The 23633-nt window shown below is 38.5% G+C and overlaps 1 protein-coding gene across 1 annotated transcript in view; it reads left to right on the forward strand.

Moving 5' to 3' along the window:
• The window catches only part of ITFG1 (integrin alpha FG-GAP repeat containing 1), a 212439-nt gene that overhangs the window by 124782 nt on the left and 64024 nt on the right, over window positions 1-23633 (forward strand). Inside the window, exons 11-12 of the mRNA XM_073307742.2 lie at window positions 12484-12634; window positions 15769-15877. Coding sequence (XP_073163843.1) covers window positions 12484-12634; window positions 15769-15877 — 260 coding nt within the window. The remainder of the gene's footprint in view (window positions 1-12483; window positions 12635-15768; window positions 15878-23633) is intronic.

The following is a 23633-nucleotide window of genomic DNA, read 5'->3' on the forward strand; positions in this document are numbered from 1 at the left end:
TTCTTTGAGTATTGTCTGTAAGCTCTAATTTCTATATGTGCCTACTCATACCACATCTTTACCAAAACTCTCTTGAAAGCTTTGACTGTTTGAGCTGCACACATGCTCTCTCATGATACCAAATGTTCAAACAGTAAGTATTATAAGAAGCCATGGCCCTACCACTCAGTTCCTTCAATTGGCTGTATTTTTCTTTTGTAAACTATTTTATTGTTTTGCCATAGTTAGATTAGTTAGATGGACCTTTTGTGCCACTCCCAACCAAAAAATATTGATAAGGAACCTTTAAAATCTGATCACAAGGATTGGAAGACAATACTTGGGAATACATAAACTGACTATTTTGTATTTGCTTAGAAGTTGGATAACTCATTGCCAGGTCAGATAAACAAGTTTAATTAAAATAATGTTGAATCATTTTTCAAAAGGGCAGCTTTCTAAAGGATTGTGACATATAAAATATTTTGGTGAGAAATGTTCAAATATGGAAGAAAAGGGAAATAAAGAGCTCTCTGATAACGACATTCCAAAACATCCCATCACTTTTATAGATGTCTAAATATTTTACTGCCAAGCCTCCGATTAACATTTTTCCCTTTTTGACCACTACTTTGGTGCACATGGCAAGTAGTACAAAGGATAGTTGTAGTGTATACAACAATGCACTTTTAAGTCTGAAGCTAGGGAATAACAGAGAATGGTATTTATGCCTCTTTTAAAAACAAAAAAAAGTTGAACAAATAAATGCCAGTTGAATGTAATGCAATAATTTGTTCTTTAATTTATCAGTTTATGTATCTGAATATAATCAAAATCTAACTTTAGCATGAGAGAGAAAAAACATCTCAGTGGGGCATCTTGTAAGTGTTCGTCTCTGTCTGAGGGGTTGGAGAAAATGCGGTTGTATCTTCGAGCTTGGCTGTAGACAATGGATCGTGTGGTGTGGTCTGGATGAAAGCTGGAGACAAACACCTACAGGATCTCTATCTAGCATTCTTACAACTATAGTACCCACCTGCTGAAGTGAAGAAACAGATTGACAGAGTCAGAAGAGTACCCAGCAGTTACCTACTACAGGACAGGCCCAATAAAGAAAGTAACAGAGCACTACTAGCCATCATCTTCAGCCCCCAACTAAAACCTCTCCAACGCATCATCAGGGATCTACAACCTATCCTGAAGGAGGACCCATCACTCTCACAGATCTTGGGAGAGAGGCCAGTCCTTGCTTACAGACAGCTTTCCCACCCCGAAGCAAATACTCACCAGCAACCACGCAACAAAAACACTAACCCGGGAACCTATCCTTGCAACAAAGCCCATTGCCAACTGTGTCCACCTATCTATTCAGGGGACACCATCACAGGGCCTAATAACATCAGCCACACTATCAGAGGCTCGTTCACGTGCACATCTACCAATGTGATATATGCCATCATGTGCTAGCAATGCCCCTCTGCCATGTACATTGGCCAAACTGGACAGTCTCTACGTAAAAGAATAAATGGACACAAATCAGACGTCAAGAATTATAACATTCAAAAACCAGTCAGGGAACACTTCAGTCTCTTTGGTCACTCGATTACAGACCTCAAAGTGGCAAATCTTCAACAAAAAAACCTCGAAAACAAACTCCAAGGAGAGACTGCCGAATTGGAATTAATTTGCAAACTGGATACAATTAACTTAGGCTTGAATGAAGGCTGGGAGTGGATGGGTCATTACACAAAGTAAAACTATTTCCCCATGTTTATTCCCCACCCCCACTGTTCCTCAGACATTCCTGTCAACTGCTGGAAATGGCCTACCTTGATTATCACTACAAACGGTTCCCCACCCACCCACCCCCCATCCTGCTGGTAATAGCTCACCTTACCTGATCACTCTCGTTACAGTGTGTATGGTAACACCCATTGTTTCATGTTCTCTAAGTATATAAATCTCCCCACTGTATTTTCCACTGCATGCATCCGATGAAGTGAGCTGTAGCTCACGAAAGCTTATGCTCAAATAAATTTGTGAATCTCTAAGGTGCCACAAGTCCTCCTTTTCTTTTTGCGGATACAGACTAACACGGCTGCTACTCTGAAACCTGTTGGAACACATAATTTTAGTTCCCATTTATCTCCTATATATTATTTTTACATCCAGCATCACAAGTATCAGATATTAATATTGGTTTTATCATACAAAAATGCTTTGCAGGCTTTAATGCATCAAAGCTGTAAGGCGCACAGTCTGACCGAGGGAACTAAAATTGCAGATAAGGGTGCTGACAAGCTGTGAGGAAAGATCAGAGGAACTCAGAGAGCTGGGGAGTTCTGTCAGACTTCTCAGGAAAAAATGAGAGGCTAGAGGAGCAAAGAGATTTAGCGGGGACAGCACAGACGTGCAATTAAGAGCTGAGAAATACAATACTAGAAAAAATGCAGCATATTTAACTGTATGCATAAGAATCGCAGAAGCAGCTTCCTAATATTTTCAAATAGAATAAGCCTTGATAAAACGACATTTTTCTGCAGGCCCGGTATCCCTGTCATATTTTACTTTTAGTTGTGTTATTAATTCATTGTTTTAGACAGATTTAAACAAATGCATCATTGGCTCAAAGGACCCATGGAATTCACATAGACCATAAGAATTAAATTTTAAACTCTACTTGAAATAAAACAAAAATAGAAACCTCAGCTAGTTACTAAAGAACCATCTCTTTGGATCAAGCTATTTAATTATTTTTCCTACAACTTTAATACTACTACTACAGATCTAATTTCAGTGATTGATTACTATGATTAAGTAATAAGAGCTTTTTTCTAAACCTTTGACTTGAGTCTGTGCTAGAGTCCAGGAAGCCTAGTTTTTAATTGCTATGATATTGTAATTTAGTGGAATTAAAGGGGGCATGCAGCATTTTATTCATCTGAGACCATGCTGATCTACAGCAATGGCTTTCTGACATGGAAGAATAAAGATAAAACTGATCATATGCCTTTAACATCCTTCTGAAAAATTGGTTCAAAGTGGGTTTTTACAATTCTCTGCAAAACATTGGAGTAGAAATACTATGTTTTGAGATTATCAGGGTTCACTCTCCTTCCAAGTAAATAAGAAGAAAAATGATGGCTAGCCTCAAGTGTTTTCATATCTGAAATAAGACCATGCTGTTCCATCTCCTGCCACATCCTATTGATTTTGAATAATAGCCTTGTAACTTTGACAGCATGAATATATTTCAATAAATAAATTCATTTTTTTGTTTCCAAATGTGCCTTTGAACCCCAAAAGTTCTTATACTTGAAGAGTTTTAATTCAGAGTGGGCTGCTATGTTTTTTTTTCTATGAAGGATGATTTACTTAAATACTTGAATCAGAATCTGCAGATTAGAATCCCAATTTATAGATTTATATATAGTGTGATGGGGCAAGGCCAGATGGCTATAGAAAAGTAGTGGGAGATATATTAGCTCCAAGCTAAACAAATCCCTAGTACCAGGATAAGTGAAATGGCAGCTGCTCCAGGTCAATTAAGACACCTGGGGCCAATTAAGAACTTTCCAGAAGGCGGGGAGAATGCTAGGTTGATTGGGACACCTGAAGCCAATCAGGGACTGGCTGAAACTAGTTAAAAGCCTCCCAGTTAGTCAGGTGGGTGTGCATGTTAGGAGCTGTGGGAGGAAGTTGCGCTGTTGGAGAGGCTGAGTAGTACACACCATATCAGGCACAAGGAAGGAGGCCCTGAGGTAAGTGTGAAGTGGAGCTTGAGGAAGTGAGGGCTGCTGTGGGGGAAGTAGCCCAGGGAATTGTACATGTCATGTTTCTAAAAGGTCAGCTACCATAGCTGATACTATTAGGGTCCCTGGGTTGGAGCCCAGAGTAGAGGGTGGGCCCGGGCTCCCCCCCCACACCTTTGCCCCCTGATTAATCACTGAGACACAACAGAGACTGTGCAAGGAAGGATAACTTCTCCTCATCTCCTGTCATAAATATAAAGGGAAGGGTAAACCCCTTTAAAATTCCTCCTGGCCAGAGGAAAACTCCTCTCACCTGTAAAGGGTTAAGAAGCTAAAGGTAACCTCGCTGGCACCTGACCAAAATGACCAATGAGGAGACAAGATACTTTCAAAAGCTGGGAGGAGGGAGAGAAACAAAGGGTCTCTGTCTGTCTATATGCTGCTTTTGTCGGGGATAGAACAGGAATGGAGTCTTAGAACTTTTAGTAAGTAATCTAGCTAGGTATGTGTTAGATTATGATTTCTTTAAATGTCTGAGAAAAGAATTGTGCTGAATAGAATAACTGTTTCTGTCTGTGTATCTTTTTTGTAACTTAAGGTTTTGCCTAGAGGGATTCTCTATGTTTTGAATCTAATTACCCTGTAAGGTATCTACCATCCTGACTTTACAGAGGGGATTTCTTTACTTCTATTTACTCCTATTTCTATTAAAAGTCTTCTTGTAAGAAAACTGAATGCTTTTTCATTGTTCTCAGATCCAAGGGTTTGGGTCTGTGGTCACCTATGCAAATTGGTGAGGCTTTGTACCAAATCTTGTCCAGGAAGTGGGGTGCAAGGTTTTGGGAATTATTTGGGGGTAAGACGTTTCCAAACAGCTCTTCCCCAGTAACCAGTATTTGTTTGGTGGTGGTAGCGGCCAATCCAAGGACAAAGGGTGGAATATTTTGTACCTTGGGGAAGTTTTGACCTAAGCTGGTAAAGATAAGCTTAGGAGGTTTTCATGCAGGTCCCCACATCTGTACCCTAGCGTTCAGAGTGGGGGAGGAACCTTGACACCTCCTTTGCTGGCTTATGATGAAAATGGCTCAGTAGACTGTGACCCTTGTCTCTAGAGAGAGAAGGGTTATGTGGAGGGTCAGACTAAGCCTCTGAGGCTAGCAAAATCCTCCAGGAAACGCGGGACCCATGGAGGCAAGGACAGAGCTTTGTCACAATAGGCAATACAAATGCATATATCTTCTCTCTTTTGAGTAGGATTGTATTTAAATTCTTGGAATTTCTAATATTCAAGCGATAATAAAGAGATAAAAGGATTTAAATCCAGTTACTATACAACAGTTAATCTCTTCAGTATTGTTCTAATGTATTCATTTCTTTGTACTCTGTCTTTAGAGACTCTAATAATATTCAAAACTTCTTTTAAGTACTGCATATGCATCTCTATATTATTTGCTACATTCAGTCTCCTAATTAGGAGTTTTCCCTAAGCTATAATAAAATTAATGGTAACCAGTTACTTTCAACACAGCTTTTCATGTAACCTCCCCAAAAGCATGGAAAATGGGTATTAAACTATTAACATAAAACCTAACAAATTATTTTCCAAGGATTTTTGTTCAAATGTAGTAACCTAAGCATTTTTACTGACTAACAGTATATCGTCACGTTACTGTGTGTGTATATATATATATTTGGACCTTAGTCATGAATAGCAGTCTAAGAGCAGTGAACCAGATAGTTCACAACTAGGAAATTGAACATGACTAACCATATTTGAAGTAAATAACCAATAAGTAGATAAAAATACAAAACAGAGCATATTTTTAAGCAACTTCTCTTCATGGTATTCTCTTTGTGCTACAAAATAATAGATTTGCAACACTCTGTATGATCCTTTGCATCAGCATTACTTGAAAACGTATTTCATCAAATGTTTCTTAGTAGCTTCTTGTTGGCTACAGGCTGTCAGATGTAGGGTAAAACAAGGGATATCCCTTAATATACAGGCTAGATGAGCAACCTAGAACTGAGTAAATCTAAAAAATAGAGGCCAATATATATGATCATGAATGTCTGGAGCTAGATATTAGTTATTCAGATTTCCTTTAGGTAACAGGCAGTCATTTGAAAGTACACAGAATAAAGTTCATAGAATGACACAAGGACAGAAACTTAGCAGTGGATATTTACTACTATTTCCCCCAAGGTATGTTAAAATAACGTTAAGGTTATACAAAACCATGAAAGAAAAGTATTCTGATTTAAGCCTTGGCCCTGCTAAATCTAGCTTTGCAGCAATATACAGCCTTTTATTGGAAGGTAACACTACACTAGACATTACATTCCCTTGACTGTACTTCATAAATTGTTTGGAATAATGTTATGCAGGTGGTAAATAAATTAGTTATACCAATCTGCGTATTCTCTCTGGCTGGAGAGCTAAATATTTTGTTAATGTTGTGTGTAGGATGCTACGGGTAATGTGGCAGTCTTAAATCAGAGTTCCTTTGCTTGATGGGCTTATATTGCTCTGCTGCATATCAGTACTTCAACTTAATTGCTATGTTTTCTTTTTTTAACATTAGCATAACTTGCATTGACTTGACATTTTATCATTATATTATGGTCTGCTCATTTTCTACCCTCATTCTCCCCCCCCCCCCCTTTTTTTTGTCTTGAATTGTAGACTCTAAGAGATATCATTTTGCCATTTAGGGACTCTCTTCCTTTGTCAGATTCAAAAGATTTGTTCTGAGATAGTAAAGCTACCAAGTGTCATTAAAATCATAGGAAATTGCCTTGTCACAAACTTGCTATAAGTTATTACTGTACATATACCAAGCAGCTGTAAAACTGGGATATAGCTGTTCTTAATCTATTGAGACTTTATTGTGAGAGCCAAGAACACTTAGGTGAATACTGGAGAGTTTACATATGTTTAGATGGCCATAATAGACATTGTTGTTCTTAACACATTTTTTTTTTTATCCCTTACTTAAATAATTGGGTGGAGAATTCTAATCATGGTTGAGGCTTTTTCACAATTGTTCATATTTTGTTAGTTATAATACTACTTTCATTATTATTACTTGGGGTTGTTTATTTTTTGTTGCTTTTTGCATATTCAGAATCAAGGGACTCTATTTATCCTTTAATTTTGTGTACTAGTTTTTTTTATCAAGACAAAAAAATGACCTCTAAATATGCACAGACAAAACCTATATTTGTGCCTGTAAACTACTACTGTTTCTGGTCTCTGCTCATCCATGAGAGATACTCAGCATCTGTGAATTTGTGTTTTTTTGTCCTCAGTCTACTGGACATTTTTCTACTTGTGCGCTTCTCACCTTTCAACATATATTTGTTTGTCTTTACATCATCTGCTTATTTGCAATGTTGCCTGCCTTCCAGTTTTTCTTGCCTTTCTCAGTGCCATTTTATTATTAATATCTTTTCTTAGTGTTTCTTTTTTTGCAATGTAATTTCCATTATTGCTTGTCCATACTGTGAGTTTCTAATATATTCTTTTGGCATGGTACCATATTTCCTGACTACGTGCTTCAACAGAAAGGCATTCAGACAACCAAGAAAGGAAAATGTAGCATACATTAGTAAATAAGTTTTCTATGGTTTCCATCATATATGGGGTAAATAGTCATTCTTGAACTATGATACAATTCAAAACTGAAAAATCATCTATCTTAATCATTAGTATCTAATCACTTACATTAAATGATAAAACAGAATATTGTGGTTGGAAACTAAACTGGGAGAAAGCCTCTTCGTAAAATTTCTTGCCAAGTAACAAACATCCGTTTACAAATTAATGTATCAAAATATGATGAAAAAGATAAATTGAAACAATATGTTATACTCGAGCTGTGTCACACCGTATCATATAATAGCCTTACGTGACAAGGTACTAATATAATACAGAAAGAAATTATAATATGCTACCATTTTTATGATAATGAGCTGTGTGGTATTCAGTTTAGACAGTACAATGTCAGAAAAATTGCAGAGGTAATAAAATGGTGATGAGTCATACTAGATATAAATGCAAAAATATTCTTGACAATATTTTTCAAGAACAAAATTGTTAAAGGAGGCTCATAGTTTTATAAAAGTTTCATTAAAATGTGGAGGGTAACAATAAACAAAGGATTGAGTCATTTGTTTTGTACAGGAAGTATTAATACAGCAGGGAAGAGGGATTCACATAACAGTTTGAGGTGCGCTATTGATCAAGATAAGAGAGTGGTTGTTTTTTAAAAAACAAAAACAAACTGTTTTTCTGGATTTCAGCCTCTCCCCCAATCTTAGACATTTTGTTGTCTCTCTCTTCCAGTAGATACTTGAGGTCGTTTCAGACTAGTATGGGAAGTTGTAGGTCTCAGTCACACCCCTTTGATTTTTTTTACCAAATTTTCTGCTGGTGGTGTTGCAAGCAGAGCAGCAATTCAGTACTGCCATCTTATCCATTGCAAATGTAGCATTTAAATCTGTTTTGGGGGCAGCAGCTAGCAAAATCTTTCCCCAAAAATCATTCTTCTCCCCCCAAAAGGGATCAAAGTTTCACGGGCATTCCTCCCAAATGGGCTTCTTTGCGCTTGTTCTCTCAACTTTCTTTTGGTGGAGCAGGCTAAATGAGGCAAGCAGAAAGCCAAGAAGTGCTTATTCATTGAGGAGACACTTGCAGGGAATCTTTGTGACTTGCCTTTTCTTCCCAGGAGGAAGATCTGTGCTCTCTCAGCATTGTGTTATGCCCTCTTCCAATATTCTTTTTTCATCCTCCCTAAAGGTGATGCAGCAGTTGCATCCATGGCAAAGGGCATGATATTCCTACCAGGGGAATTGATCCCAAAATACATTGTACACAGAAAGAATAAAAGTCACCCTTCAGGAGGAACTTAGAAGCTTCTTCAGCAGCCTTTAGAGCTCTCATTGCCAAGTGCATTCTTTTCTAGGCCCTAATGTCCAGCTGTGACAACCTAAAAAGCTTTCTCTCTCACACACACAGAAGCACAACAAATTTAAGTCCATGAGAGAGAAAATATCCCTAGTTAATGCCCTGTGGTAGTCATCCATGGATTCCATGAGGCTGCCAGTGAGAGCCATGGCAGTTGAGTGGCCAGGCTCCAGTTCTGGCTCGAAGCCCTGGAAAACAGGATTTCAAAGAAAATCCTCAATCCACACCCCTAAATATAGACTATGGATGGTAGTCCTTGAGATTGGGGGAGCATTCTTAGGGCACTGCAATAAACAGATAATGTTGTCAACGTGAAAGATGCTCCAGAGCCCCAGCTTTCTAAGGAAGAGAGCAGTCAGGTTTTTTCTTCCTGACCACCTGAGGATGGGGTTTATGTTGCCCAATTTAAACTAAGGCAATGACTGTAGCATACATAAATTGACAAGGAATATATAGTACTCCACTCTAAATGCCAAAAAGATGCAGATTATCTCCTAGGCAGGCAGCGGTATTGCCTTCATCAGAGTGATCACTAGGATAGAGTAACATAGTGAAAAAACAATCTGACAGCGTGAAATGGTCCCTGAACCAAATAGTATCCCAGCTAATATCTGGGGAGGGAAGCTATCCCCCAGTGGATGTATTCATGTCCAACTGAAAGACAAATCTGAAACTTATTTACTTGGGAAGACCAGAGGTCGCTGGGAATGTGTGCTCTGGGTCACAGATTGCCAAAATCTACTGTCCCCTGCACTCTTCGCTGGGAACAATGATCAGAAAATAAAAAAGGAGAAAATGTTATCCATTCTGTAACCCCGAAACTGGCAAAGAAGGCAGTGGTATTCAGCTCTAGTGGAAATATCATTGAAGTCTCCACTCTTAAGTCTCATAACCCAGGTCTCACTCATACCTCCCAATCCAGACTACTTGAGCCTGAAAGCTTGGTTATTGAACAGCAAACTCTAAATATGTGGTGGGCTATTCCTTCAAAGCAGTACAGATTCTTTTAGACTCATTCAGACCTTCTGCCTTTTTGACCCACACAAGGGTTTGGACAACATTGTCTTACTGAGATCAAGACAGAAGGATCATCTCTAAGCAACCAAGCATGCCATCTTCTGGTTTTCCTACAAGATGGTCCAAGTCTAAGCCCTTTCCCTGTCATATTTCACTTCTTTGTAATAAACTGTGCCTCAAATGCAGACTCATCCAAATCTCTATTAGATCGGTCCTCAGTACAGAGAGTTCCTGCAGCTACACTAGCCAATGACTGCAGAATAGTCAGAATTGTCTCTTATGGAGACCCAGCCAAAAATGTCACTCTGAAGCAAATTTAATAAATGTTAGAGATTAGAGCTCTTTAGATGGAAGTTTTACTTTTAATTTGTATATATGGCACCTATATACTGTGGGGATTCAAGTGTTTAAAAACACCTAAAATTATGTTGTCTGTAATAGTTAGATGTCTACCTCTCTGTGTGTACTTCTCTCTTGATGTAACATGATGCATAGCTTTTAGGATATTGTTGTATTTTATGAGTTAGGTTCTAAGCTCCTCAGGGCCTGGTCTGTCTCTTCCTATGTGTTTGGAAAGCACTCAGCAAAAGGGGGACCTGATCTAGATTGAAGTCTCAGGGCACTACCACAATACAAATATTAATGTTTCAGAATTGTGTATTGTTGCCTACATTATTCCTTCTATTGACAGCTGTGAAAAGTCTCCTCCGCTGCTACTCCATGTCTGTACTAGGCAGAATTATTTATTCTCATGATGGTTTATATGTTGCCAGAATCTCTCTCCCTTTTTAAAATACTGCTTTTGAACCAGGCAACTAAATATGCCTTGTCCAACTTTTTTTAAAAAAAATTTTTTTTAAATCCTTCTCAAGTTAATTAAACCTAAATGTGAAACTCATTCTGTAGCCAGGTAATAAGAGAGGCTAGCAAGTAGCCAGCCTGTATTTTATTAAAATAAAAGAGGGGTAGGGCGAAAAAAAGGCTTGACTGGAGCACAAGACTGGAAGCCAAGAACAAAACCTCTTTTCTAACCCTTGCTGTGACAACTTCCTTTATGGCTTTGGGCATCAAGTCACATTGGCTTTTTGGCTTACCTTTTTTCCAGCTCTGTAAAATGGAGATACTATTTACCTCACAGAAGTTTTGTAAGTATTAATTAGCTAATGTTCGTGAAGTACATCACAGATTATCAAGCACCTTTTAGCATCCCAGCTGGCTAGCATGGCTCTGCTGTGCCCTTAATTTGGGCTCTCCTAAAAAGTCCACACAGGCCAGATATTCAGAACATTCCTTTCTGGTGTCCAGTTTATTAAGTCCTGCACAAAGTCTTTCAGAACACATCTTAAACTTACAAAGTCTTCATCCCTGTTTCAGCTTGGCCCAGTCCCTCCTCCCTGAGGGTCTGTCCTCTCTTTAAAAGTTCTTTTCTTTCACCCGAGCACCAAGCTCTCCTCCCTGGGGATCTGTCTTCCCGCTTTCTTAGCTGCACCTTTTGCCTGGAGTTCGGCCTTCTCCACAGGCCTTTCCTTTGCTGACTCTGGGCCCTTCAGGAACCTTCTTACTCCTGAAATATCTGCGGGCATCTGCTAACAACTTGCAGCTGTCTCCCCTTTTATAAAGCCCAGGTGGGCTTCTCTTAAGCCCACTGGACAGCAGGTAATTAATCTATGTGCACTGGACCCTTCCCCATCTTAGAGGAGTCAGTCACTGTGTGAGAGACATGAATAGTGCAATAGAAACACCAGTATTGTCATCTATCAGTCTTGCTACAGTTGTCTACCCATTGTCTTTTTCCCTCCACAGCATATCATATCCAAATGTAACAAATAACCTGATACACTGGCAAACTTGTAAGATCTTGTGAGCATGGAGTGAGCTTTGCCCCCACCTCCCATTTCACAAACTTTTCTGGATATTGTTTTAACATTTTTAAACTACAAACATCAAGCTTTTGGATTTTGTAGAAAACTGCTGCTTTCTCCCAAATTTCAGGAGAAAACTTAGTGTAAACAGGGGAGAGGGGGACTTTATAAGGCAAAGGTCTATGCATTTGTTAAATCTGTAGAATGATGATATTGATGAGTTAGTACCCAGGTTTTGTTCTCCTTGTTGTCCTATCACAACTTCATTGTATTATGTGTCTTTTTGGAGGATAGCAAATGTCTAATTCAGTTTATTTCTATATCTTGTTTGTTATTGTACCATTGGTTTATAGAAGTTATTGTTTTAGAATAGTAATGAAAAATGTATTGATTAGGAAATTAGTGTAATCTTAAATTTGAACAAAAAATTCCTAAATCTTAAGAGAATAATTTTATTCATGAAGTCATTGATATATTGATACAAGGGTGGAGGCTAATTTTCTTCATTTATGCAGTATGTCAGTTACATTTTTTATTAAAGGAAATATTTTCAGTTGGGCTGGACATTATCGAGCATTACAATATGTTTATTAATTGGCTTGGAAAATATCAACAGTGCTTTCTACTCCTGGACAAGGCTTCTCCACTCTCCCTTTAATCCTTTAATCACTTTAGTATAAATGACTTCTGCTCCAGGGATAAAGTGAAACAAGTTGCCTTTCACAGGGGTGATTAGTAGTATGTAGATTTAAAGTATCCTTCAGTTGTTAGCTTCTTTTTATTATAGTCGTTTTTCAAGAGATATGAAGTTATAAATATTTAAGCTAGCAGAGATTACAGACGAAATATGATATACAGACTTTCTTTATATAGGATAAGCTGTTAATGGCTTTTTCTTTTACAGCAATCAGCAGGCATTTTTATTAGAGAATGTTCCATGCAACAATGCAAGCTGCAGGAATATACATCGTATGTTTAAAGTCTACTGGGAGCTCTCTGATCTAAATCAAATCAAAGATGCTGTGCTGGCAACGTTCTTTGACATTTATGAAGATGTGAGTTCAACACACTTCACTGCGTTTCTGCTTTTAATTGCCATCTGCCCATTCCTATTTGAGCTTTCATTCTAAAGTACTACTACTTAGTATTTGACTTGAAAATCTAAAAAACTAATGAAAGCTAATGAGTTAAATAAAACAAGTCCTTTAAAGTTGAAGGGTAAGCAATAGAATTCATGAAAGAACTGCCTGATTGATACAGTAAGTGATACAAATACCTTGAATAGATTCATGTTTGTTAACTTTTTGGTGTACATTTTTTACATTTATACTAAAAAGGGAGTTCAGCAGCCCTTTGATATTCTTATCACTAAAGTAAAAGGCTGCTTATTCTATGACTATTTAACCAAAATACCCAGATGTACAACTCTGTTGACTGAAAAATAATTTATGGCTGCATTAAGAGAATTTGGCAATTAATATTAAATCTTAGACCAAGTAAACTCATTACAGCATTGTACCCCCGCTACAACCACCAGAATTACTCTATCCGACCCCTAGTGTCTGTTGTTATAATCCTTCCATGTGCATTTCAAGAAGCACTCCAACCCATATCTAGCAGGGACTCCTTTCTTCCGCTTGACCATTACCTTTGACAAGCTCCAAATCCAGTCACCCAAACCATCATACTAAAAACTGGCCATTTGTGCATGAAGTACATGATTTGCATAGTACACATTTTTGTGCTTTGTGAGAACTCATTTTTGAAAATCTAGGTTTCTGATATAAACTTCATAATCTGCCCTAAACAAGGTTATTTATAATTTACCATTATTTGGTGGATAGAGTCGTAAAATGGAGTAAAACCCTTGCCCCCATGTGGCTCCATTAGGTCTCCCCACATCATAGCTCAGTCACAGGAGGAAAAGGTGGGGCTCTGTGCCTGATACTCTCCCCAGGGAGTAGGAAGAGTGTAGATCTCTCTCCCACCTCCATGTGCTTGTCAGCAGTGCAATAAGTTTCAGAGCTTTAGTAAGTTATTTCCCCCTTTCCCTGTTCCTAACCCCCCAAGATAAAAATTGTGCGTAGTGAACATGGAAGTAACTAAAATTCCTTACTTGGTTTTCTCCTGGGGTGAGACACCTTACACAGGGTTGAGCCTTAGAGACAGCTGGGTCCTAGAAAACAAAATCTGTTTCAGCCAGAGACATTTGTGTGTAAATTATTGTCTGTAACTGATTTTAAAAAAATAGTGACACTTCCATTGTTACTGTACCTAAAAATAGAGTACTTCAAAACTGACTTGTATGTCTTAAATTCACGATTTCATAGGACACCATTTTTTAAATTAGATTTTTCTTAAAAAGCTATGTTCATAAATAACTCTTGACAAGTTCTGAATAACAAGTTCTGTTTGAAGGGCATCCTCAAGGCAGTTATGTCTGATTCCCAACTGTTATTCTTTGCTGTGTCCAAAACGTAGTCAAAAATGGTTTTTGTATCTTTTTCTTCCTTTCCTTTTTAAGTAACTCATTTGGGGATATTTAGTTACATTAATATATACAATAATGAAACAACAAATTATGCAAGAAAATCATGGCAGAAAACCAAAGCGCATGCTCAGAGGAGTTAACCTTGCTACCTTTGAAAGCCATTCTTTCAAAAGTATCTGGATATCTGCTAATTTGGCTCCACAGCCGTCATTGAGCCAATATACCTTTCAGACAAGATCCGCTGGGGTAAAACTTTGTGATGGTTTTGAGTCATTCTAATCTCCAATTTCACTCCTTAGAGAGCTTCGAGCTGAAGGAGAGATCACCGTCCCTTGTTCAAGTCAAGTGTCAGCTGCTGGTAATTCACCCAGCCAGCCTCTCAACTCAAAAGTAAAATTGTCCTCTGTAGAGTTGACATGATGACATAGTGTGTGGTGCTTATAGACAGAGTAGTTTCATGAGTATCTGATGAGCACCTGTGCTTTGAAAGTTGCATAGGTAGTAAACCAGTTAAATTAATTTCCCACACAAAATTGGGTGTTTTATTTTTTCTTTAATTTTTTGATGTGTCCTTGCAAAGATTAGTTTAACAAAAACATTACTAGAATCAGGTATTCAGGTAGATAGGTTTTCAAGCTAAGCTGATTGTGTCAACTGTAATAAATAAATAAAATCCTTGGTTACATGTTTGTTTATATATAGCAGATATTTAAAAACTCATCATTTGCCAGCTGATACTATAATTATTCCAGGTATTTCAGATATTTTTAAATAGTACCTACTTTATATGCAAATAGTTAAAACACCTCAATTTAAGTTGAGAACAGAGTTTGCTCATAAGCAAACAGAATTTGGAAGAAGAAAAGGAGTACTTGTGGCACCTTAGAGACTAACCAATTTATTTGAGCATGAGCTTTCGTGAGCTACAGCTCACTTCATCGGATGCATACCGTGGAAACTGCAGCAGACTTTATATACACACAGAGATCATAAAACAATACCTCCTCCCACCCCACTGTCCTGCTGGTAATAGCTTATCTAAAGTGATCATCAAGTTGGGCCATTTCCAGCACAAATCCAGGTTTTCTCACCCTCCACCCCCCCACACACACAAACTCACTCTCCTGCTGGTAATAGCCCATCCAAAGTGACAACTCTCTACACAATGTGCATGATAATCAAGGTGGGCCATTTCCTGCACAAATCCAGGTTCTCTCACCCCCTCACCCCCCTCCAAAAACACACACACAAACTCACTCTCCTGCTGCTAATAGCTCATCCAAAGTGACCACTCTCCCTACAATTTGGAAGAACGCCCCTTTGCTGTTCTATAACCACTGGGCTCCAGAGGGAGTCATTTTCAGCTATCCAAGGTGCACATGGCTTTGAGGAATGGAGATGTCAAGGGGAAAGGTTGTTCAGAACTGAAAAAGCGGTTTTATGGTCTCATTTTCCCCTCTCCTCTGACTTGGGATAAGAGGTTGGAGAAGGAAACGGATTCCATTTTGTTACATGTAATTATTTAATCTAGATAATTTAGAATCCTAATATGAAATCACAGTTGTTTGGTATCCTATAAATCTCACTAAGCACATAAATTGAGAAATATTTTCTCTCTTTAAGAGGATTTATGTTTACTGTATTTAGATGTTATTTAGTTTGCTAGTTTATTCTAATCTTTTGATTTCTTCCTCACAGGGAATCTTGGATATCATTGTACTAAGCAAAGGCTATTTCAAAAGTGACTTTGCCATCCACACATTAAAGAATAACTTTGAAGCAGATGCTTATTTTGTTAAAGTTATTGGTAAGTGATCACCATAAAATCATATACAAATGGGACTTCATGAAAGCAGTATGAATACTTTAACTATTATACTAAGTGAGATAATGCTAGAAAAGAAAAGCATAGTTGTATTAGTGTATCAAAAGTAAGTCTTAAAAATGGAGGGGGCTATTGCAGATGAAGAATTCTAAATACTATACAGAACTCTGACAAGTTATTTATCATTGTTTCCTGTTTTTCTATTTTAATTAATTCTATTATCTGCATTTAAAAGAACACTGTCAAGTATTTTAAACACAAATTTTGACTAACCCTATCTTAAAATAATATTTGCAGTACACTCCAAGTCAGACAGTCTTCACAGTGGGGCATTCTCCATGTCCATGGCAGATCATATCTTCACTCTGAGCCTGGGCTTAGGCTTGTCCCTTAGGAGGAACTCTCCAGAATTCTCTTGCTACAAGTGGCACACGCAGCAGACTCCATATTTTCCTTTATAGCAGAATTTTCACAGAACTTTTAAGATTCTTAAATAAATTTTTCTGCTTCTTCATTAGCTTAAAAAGTTTTCTCAGAACTGCTAAACTCAAAATTTTTTTACTTTCTAAGAGAATTTGAAGGCCAGCATTGCTTCTTTCTTCCTTTTCCCCACTCAACAATTGCAGACAGAGACAGCAGGCTGCAGGAACTCAACTCCCAGCTGGCTTGTGGGCAAGGTCCATACCAGGACAATTGAGCAAGCTGAAGTTAAACTTGACTCCCACCAGTACACGAGCAAGGTCCATGCAGAGACAATTAAGCAGGCTGAGGCAAAATTGGGGCCCCCAGCTGGCCTGTGGGTATGGTCCACACTGAGACAGCTGAAGAGATTGTAGAGAAGCTGGCTCCCAACCATCATACAGGTGAAGTCTGTGCTGAGACAGTTGAGCAGGCATTTGGAAGCTTCCCACACTGACACCAGGCCAAAATCGATGACTCGTGAAACCCAAAAACAAGAGAAGCTTTTGGTTTTGGGTGGGTTTCCAGAGAAACTTGGATATGTCATCCTCAGCCCTGAGAGTATTGACTGCAGTTCTTATTGTGGAAGTCTGTTCTCCACTGGGAATCCATTGTGAGTTGATGCACAAAAACCCACCTACGTAAAATCTACTTGAAACTAGATTTCCCTAGCAGCTTGTCTAGAACTGATGATTCACCTGATTCTGATTTGCTGTATATTCCAAACTTCCAAAAACACGTCTGGAGAGCAACTAAGAGTCCACCTAAAGAAGCTGGAATTGCAGGTTAAACACTGATATCTTAGAAATATTTTGTTGGTAAGCTCTTTGGGAAGCAGACACACATAGCAGTTTGCTAAGGCTGTAAACGCAGGAATATGGCACTTCCTCCTTCTAGCTTGTGTCTTGTTTGAAGCTGCTGCTTTTCCAGGGTCCAGCATAGAGATTACACATGAGGAGCGGGGGGCATTGTTGCCTTTCTTAAGCGTTGGAAAACCAAGCTGGGATTCTCTGGAAAACCATCCAACATCAAAAGCTTCTTTTGTTTTGGGGTTTCCCAAATCTGGGCAGGTTTTCCCTTCCATTCCATGTGGGGTGCTTCACACTGTGCCCTCATCTGATATTGAGCTACCTCATCAAAATGGGTATGCTACATGAGAAAGAGACACTCAAAAGTAGAGGCTTCGTCCAATTATCTCAGAAGTGTCTTCATATGCTTTTCCCCCAGCAGCTCCTAAAAGTGGTAAAGATTGTGAAGGAACAGTGATTATAATCCCCTTCTCATTAACCTTCAAATCTCAGTGCTGAGACCTGATTCATTTGCAACTGGAACACACACACTTTTGATCTCCCAGTAGCCCATGGTTCATATTTGTGTGAGGCAATTAACATCTGACTCTCCTAACCATCAGCAATCCAGTTTTCAAGTCACTTAGCTGCACACAAACAGCAGAACAGAAAAAAATAAATGAAAGGGGTTATTTAGTGAATTAAATTATTATAATTGTTCTTCCACAACACTTTACATTCAAGGATACTAAAATGTTTTATAAACTTTACTAAACCCCTGTGTGAGGGAGGCAAGTACTATTTCTGTTATTTTTTAAACAGATGGTAAAATGAAGCACAGAGGTTAAGTAACTTGTCACCTAGTCAGAACTCTTGACTAGTAGTCTTATACTGACTACTAGACCATACTACTTTCCTCATTACAAAAATTAGCTAGTTAGACTCCATAAGCAAGATAAGGAAAATTCTGTCTAAACTGTGAATTTTCATTTTTGGCCCCTCTGTCGGACAGTCGTCACAGTGGAGCATTCTCTATCTCCATGACAGATAGAGGCCAGTCAGATGTCATGGTGCTTAGGACCACCACTCAGCAAGAAGCCTCCAGAATGATAGCTTCTAAAGATGAAAAAAAAGTAAAAAGCTCTATTCAATTAGAACCATACATAGCAAAGCCTTCAAATGAAATGCAGTGTTCCCTTTCAACTACTTAACAAGTAAGCAATAGTCATAAAAAAACAAAACAATTCTGGATATATTGTGATCATCTGAGGAGAGGTGAGACTGTCTGACATGAAGGATCCTAGAATGTGACTTCACAAGAAAGAGAATTTTCCCCCTCTCAGTCCCCTCCATGTCAGACAGCCTTCACAGTGTGAAATAGAAAGTAATAAGTCATCTCTAGGGAAGGAGGGAGGAGGATTCCATTTACCTATGTAGAATTCAAAAGGGTTACATGAGCAACCTGTTCCATAACACCCTTCTATCAAACACTGCATCAGCAGGGATGAAGATGTCAACTCTACAGTATTAGAGGAAGTGTAAGTGTAAGACTTTATAAGAGCCTTATAGACCTTCTCATAAGCTGTGTGATCTCTCCACCCACAAAATCACTCATGTTCTAACAGAGTGCATAGTAATGAGAGGAGTTGTACCTGAGGCTTTAAGTGCCTCTACTATATACATCTTTATTCATTATTAGGTGGTGTTCACATCCAATTTATGTGTTTCTGCTCCCTTACAATGCTTGAGTTCAACCAGAAGAGCAACAGTACTACTTTCTATTTTATGAGAGATTGTGGTAACCTTGGGGGTGGAGGCCTGGATAGTTTGCAAAACTAGAACGTGTAACTGGAGTTTCATTGAGAGCATGCCAAGCCTCAAAACTCCCTTGGATCAGTAGGTGGAGAGTAGGCAAGATACTTTCAGGGAGAAGAGGAAGAGATATCAATCATGAAACTGAAAGTTGTTTTTTATTAGAACTTGTAGAACACAGATCAAGACCATGACACACAAATATTTCCACGGAGCTGACAAGAGTGGTAGTCCTCAAGGATCTGTTATCTGACAGCAGTGAAAGATACTCATGGGTTTCTTACAGTGTGATGTTCTGCAGTGGTTTACTTCTCTTTCCAGCCTTGAGCCCCCTAATCAGGCCATCTTGTAAAAACACTAGGATGTCCTTTGCTACAGCTGACTTTGCCCTGATGTGTCCCCCTTGTAACACCAACATCTAAGCCTTAAGTAATACAGAGACATTTGTGAATGTCCTCTGACATCCTAGGAAGGTGCTTATCATTTTCCAGAAGATAGCACTATCAGTAGCCCATGGCTCATATTTGTGTGAGGTAATTATCATCATCATTAACATAGCATTGTTTTAGAGCAGGGGTCTCCAAACTTTGAGACAAGGGCGATGTTAGATTTTTGAAGGGGCTTCGCGGGCCGAAGCAATTGTGAAAGAAATTAAATATATGCAAAATTGTTTAAAAAACAACACTACTCTACTCGTGTCAGTGTTGCACTAAATCAGGTATAAAAGTTAATCAATGCAGGTACTGTGAAATCACACACAATGTTTGTCAATACATTAAAAATCATTTCACATTTTTTTTATTTTATTTCTCAAAACTCACATTTGTATCATACAAATACACATATTCAAAAATAAAGACATATTATTTTAGAATTAATGAGAAGTATGGTACTGATGTTTTTCTGACAAAATTGCATTTAGCTGTGGTTCAAAGTTAGTGTTCCCTGTCCTCAAAATTGATTGTAAATGTTCATCAGTCTGCCTGCTTTTTGCTGATGGATATCTATGCCTGCCTGTTTGCTTCTCCTGCTCGGCTGCAGCAACGATTCTCCCCTAAGTTGGCTCCCCTTTTGTGGGGACACTGGCTCCCAGAGGCACTCAACCCTCCACACAGCTTAGCTGTGTTGCCGCCCCGCGTGAGCTGCTGCCGGTGGTCACTCACCCTGCCTGCACGGCGCGCCTGCTCAGCTGTTAACCGCTTCTCCCCTGTTGGTTGGAGGGCCGGACAAATGGAAGCCCCAGGCTGGATCCGGCCCCTGGGCCGTAGTTTGGAGACCCCTGTTTTAGAGTAATACATCAATACCATTTGCTGCTTCTGAGCACACATACTATGTGAACAGTACCAATGTACATTTCTTCAGTAAAGTAGAGCGTACACTCAGGATCTTCATACATGAAGATGAGGAAGTTGATCTCAGTCTCTTAAGAACAGAATTCATGGTTCTTGCAGAAGGTTACTTACAGGGTAACATTAAAAAAAAATTGAGATCTGAAATCACTACCAGAGTATATGTGGACTGAAAGTTTACAAATATAGTAAACATATTTTAAAACAAATTATTTGAAAATATTCTTCTCTTATATGCAAAAACATAAATTAGAGTTCTTTGTTTCCCCTAGTACAGTTAATTTCCTTAACATCTAAAACAGTGTGAAGAGTAGCATAAATCCCTGTACTTGGATCTTGGATGTTGAATAGTTTAACAGGTAATGACGTATTTCAGAGACTGTAGAGTAATCCAAATATAATTTGATCAAGATGGCATACGTTCTTGGTGTTGGTCCTAAGAAACGTTTTCTTTTGTGTCCATTTTTAAAACAAATTTGGAATGTTAGTCTGTAGTATAACAGAGAAAGGCCTTTCAAATTTTTTTTTTTTATTTTATTTTTGTGAGGGAAGCATTTGGCAATAGTGTAATTATGTGAGGTGGTAGGTGAGGACAGTGCCATCAGTATGCAGATGACATATAACTTTTTATTACTGTCATTCAGCTTGAATATGTCTTTTCTAGTGCCTGGCAATGGCTAGGGCTGGGAAGAGGGTTAGCTGGTTAATCACAGTTTAGAGAAGGATATGGTTATGTTTGTCGGCTAAGGGAAAAAACAAGAAGAAATGGTAGCGATGCTTGATTTGAGGGAGAGTACTGGAGGCTCTTGTATCCACACCACTGAGTGACATAGCTACGCCAAGCTAACCCTCAGGTCAACGGAAGAAGCTACTGTCACTCAGGGAATTGGTTTTTCTGCAGCAACAGAAAAACCTCTTCCATTGCTGTAGGCTACATGGATGGTATGCGATTATACCACTATAACTGTGTCACTACACTCCCTATAATGTGGATATGGCCTTAATTGTGTTTCCACCTGTATCTTTGGGCTTCCCCATCCATTGTCATATGGGCTCCTCTCGGCTCTCTTTCTCTCCAAAAGAACTGAAAGTACAACCCCTATAACTTCTGCTTTTAGTTGATGACACCCAGTTAGAGGTGTACTTGGAGCTTATCTTTGATCTGTTTTCATACTATAGCACTAACTTAATTTACATCAGTGCACCTAGTTAAACTAATTTGTTGTGCAGTGTTTAACTTTGTAAGAGAGTAATTCATTCAATGTAGTATATAATTGTTTTTACACAACCATTTTACTTCCCCCAGATTCCAGCTATGCAAAAATGTAAATTAAATAGTGCTTTTAAGGATGTACTGGGAAGTAGAAATTGTAAATTAATTATATACAACCTGTAAAAAGCATATTTGTCATTTCCCTTGTTTTTCTTTTAAAGTGGTATTTCTTACATCTTAAATTGAAGACCTACTGATTACTTTAAAAAGAGCAATTTTGTAGAATCAGAATTTCTCTGAAAGATCACAGATTTGTCACCAGGTTATTAGAGTATCGTTATTTAATCAGTGTTTTACATGGTTGAACCAGTTTTAAGTCTTGGCACAAGGATGAAGTATGCTCAGGAACAGATGTTGGTATTAAGGAGCAAAGAAAATAAAAAGTGAATGAGATATTAATTTGCAATCTGCTGATGAAAGCCTTGACTTCTTTTTCATAGTCAGCAAGCTATTTCCTCAATCATGTGTCTCCCCAAGCTGTTACTGAGAGAGATGTAATATTGACTTTACATCACTGTTTAAAGGGGCAACTTAAAAATCACACTTCTGTTCAAGTAACACCAAATGCTACTATAAATTAAAGAAATTAGGATGGAAAATACCTTTTTTATTAAGTTTATTTATTGTGCACACCTTGATAACACTTTCTATTGTCAGTTTAACTGTTTTGCCTGAGTGTTCAGTCAGTTCCTCGTTTGTGTAGGTCTTTCACTCAGCAACAGGGAAGAAAGAAATACCTTAAAGGAAAACATTACTGTAAAACCACAAAAATTGGCAGGATGTCAGAAGCAGGTTTATTATCAAACTCCTATTAACTTGGGTTTTTTAACTGAGTTCATTTCAAACTTAGAAAAAAGGTTTAAAATTACTGAGAGTAATCTGACGACACCGTTTGACTCTAATGTGAGGCAAGGGCCGGTCATTTTGAACACCACATTTCAAAAACTAACAGTTTGTCTTAAAATGAGGTGGGGGAAAGGAAATGCAAAGTTAAGGCAGAAACTCTAGTCTACAGTGTTGTGCTTAAAGATTGTAGTGCCCATGGTAATTTTGTTTAAATTTGGACAATATTTAAAAGAAAGTGGAGACGAAAGACTAACTTAGAATCTAAGGTCCAAGAGATAAATATATTTTACTGCTCTGAATATACATTCACAGTAGTAAATATTTTATATTAAGGATAAATAGTACTGTGGAAATATAAGGGGAAGATAGCAGAAAAAAATCTGTATTGAGCACTACATTAGTTAAGTTTAATGGAATGGTAACTTTTTAAAATACCACAGGTGCTCTGTGCTTTACTTCTGTGTTAGAGACTTTACACTGGGAGTTCCAGTTTGGGAAGGATCTCCCAGCACACAAACTGAAGAAGACAGTCATAAGGCTGCGTTCCAAGGACCCTTTCACAAGCCCTGGTGAAGGGAGCATCCTGGTTGTGGGGCTCGGAACAGGAAAGGCAGTCAGGGACTAAGCCTCACCATATGCAGCACTGCTGCAATTTAGGCCACCTAAGGGCTGATTAAAGTACTCTGGGGACCACAAAGTGTTATACCAATAAAATAAAAGCCAGCAGGATCTTATTAAAGGGAATAAGGCAAAATGCCACATTTATTGTGTATACAGAAAGAATCATAGTAAGCAGTTAGTTATAGCTATAACATTCCATTCAGTTTCATATTCACACATTCATTCATACCCACACACACACAGGTTCTGCAAGGTTGTTATCATAGTTACCAGCCTTAGAGTTGCTCATGCCAAGCCACTGGCCAGGTGGTCTGGACATGAGGAGGGAGCAGGGCTTTGTCAGATGCTCATCTGATGCTCCTGGAAGTTGGTTTGCAGAATCAGACCCCAAAGTTCTCAGTTTCTAGAGTCCATTTTTATAGGAATTTCTTCCTATGCCAGTCTATGGGAATTGCTTCATCATGCTGTTGCTGAATCAATCAGCAGATGGCACATTCCTGACGGCTCCGTGCTGCCAGATGTTATCTTGTTCTTCGGTTCTCCCATCCTTGAGGCTGTTGGGTGGATTCCAGTCTGCCCTCTGGGGGTCC

The sequence above is a fragment of the Lepidochelys kempii genome, chromosome 12 (genome assembly GCF_965140285.1).
Source record: "Lepidochelys kempii isolate rLepKem1 chromosome 12, rLepKem1.hap1, whole genome shotgun sequence".
Taxonomy (NCBI): Eukaryota; Metazoa; Chordata; order Testudines; family Cheloniidae; genus Lepidochelys; species Lepidochelys kempii.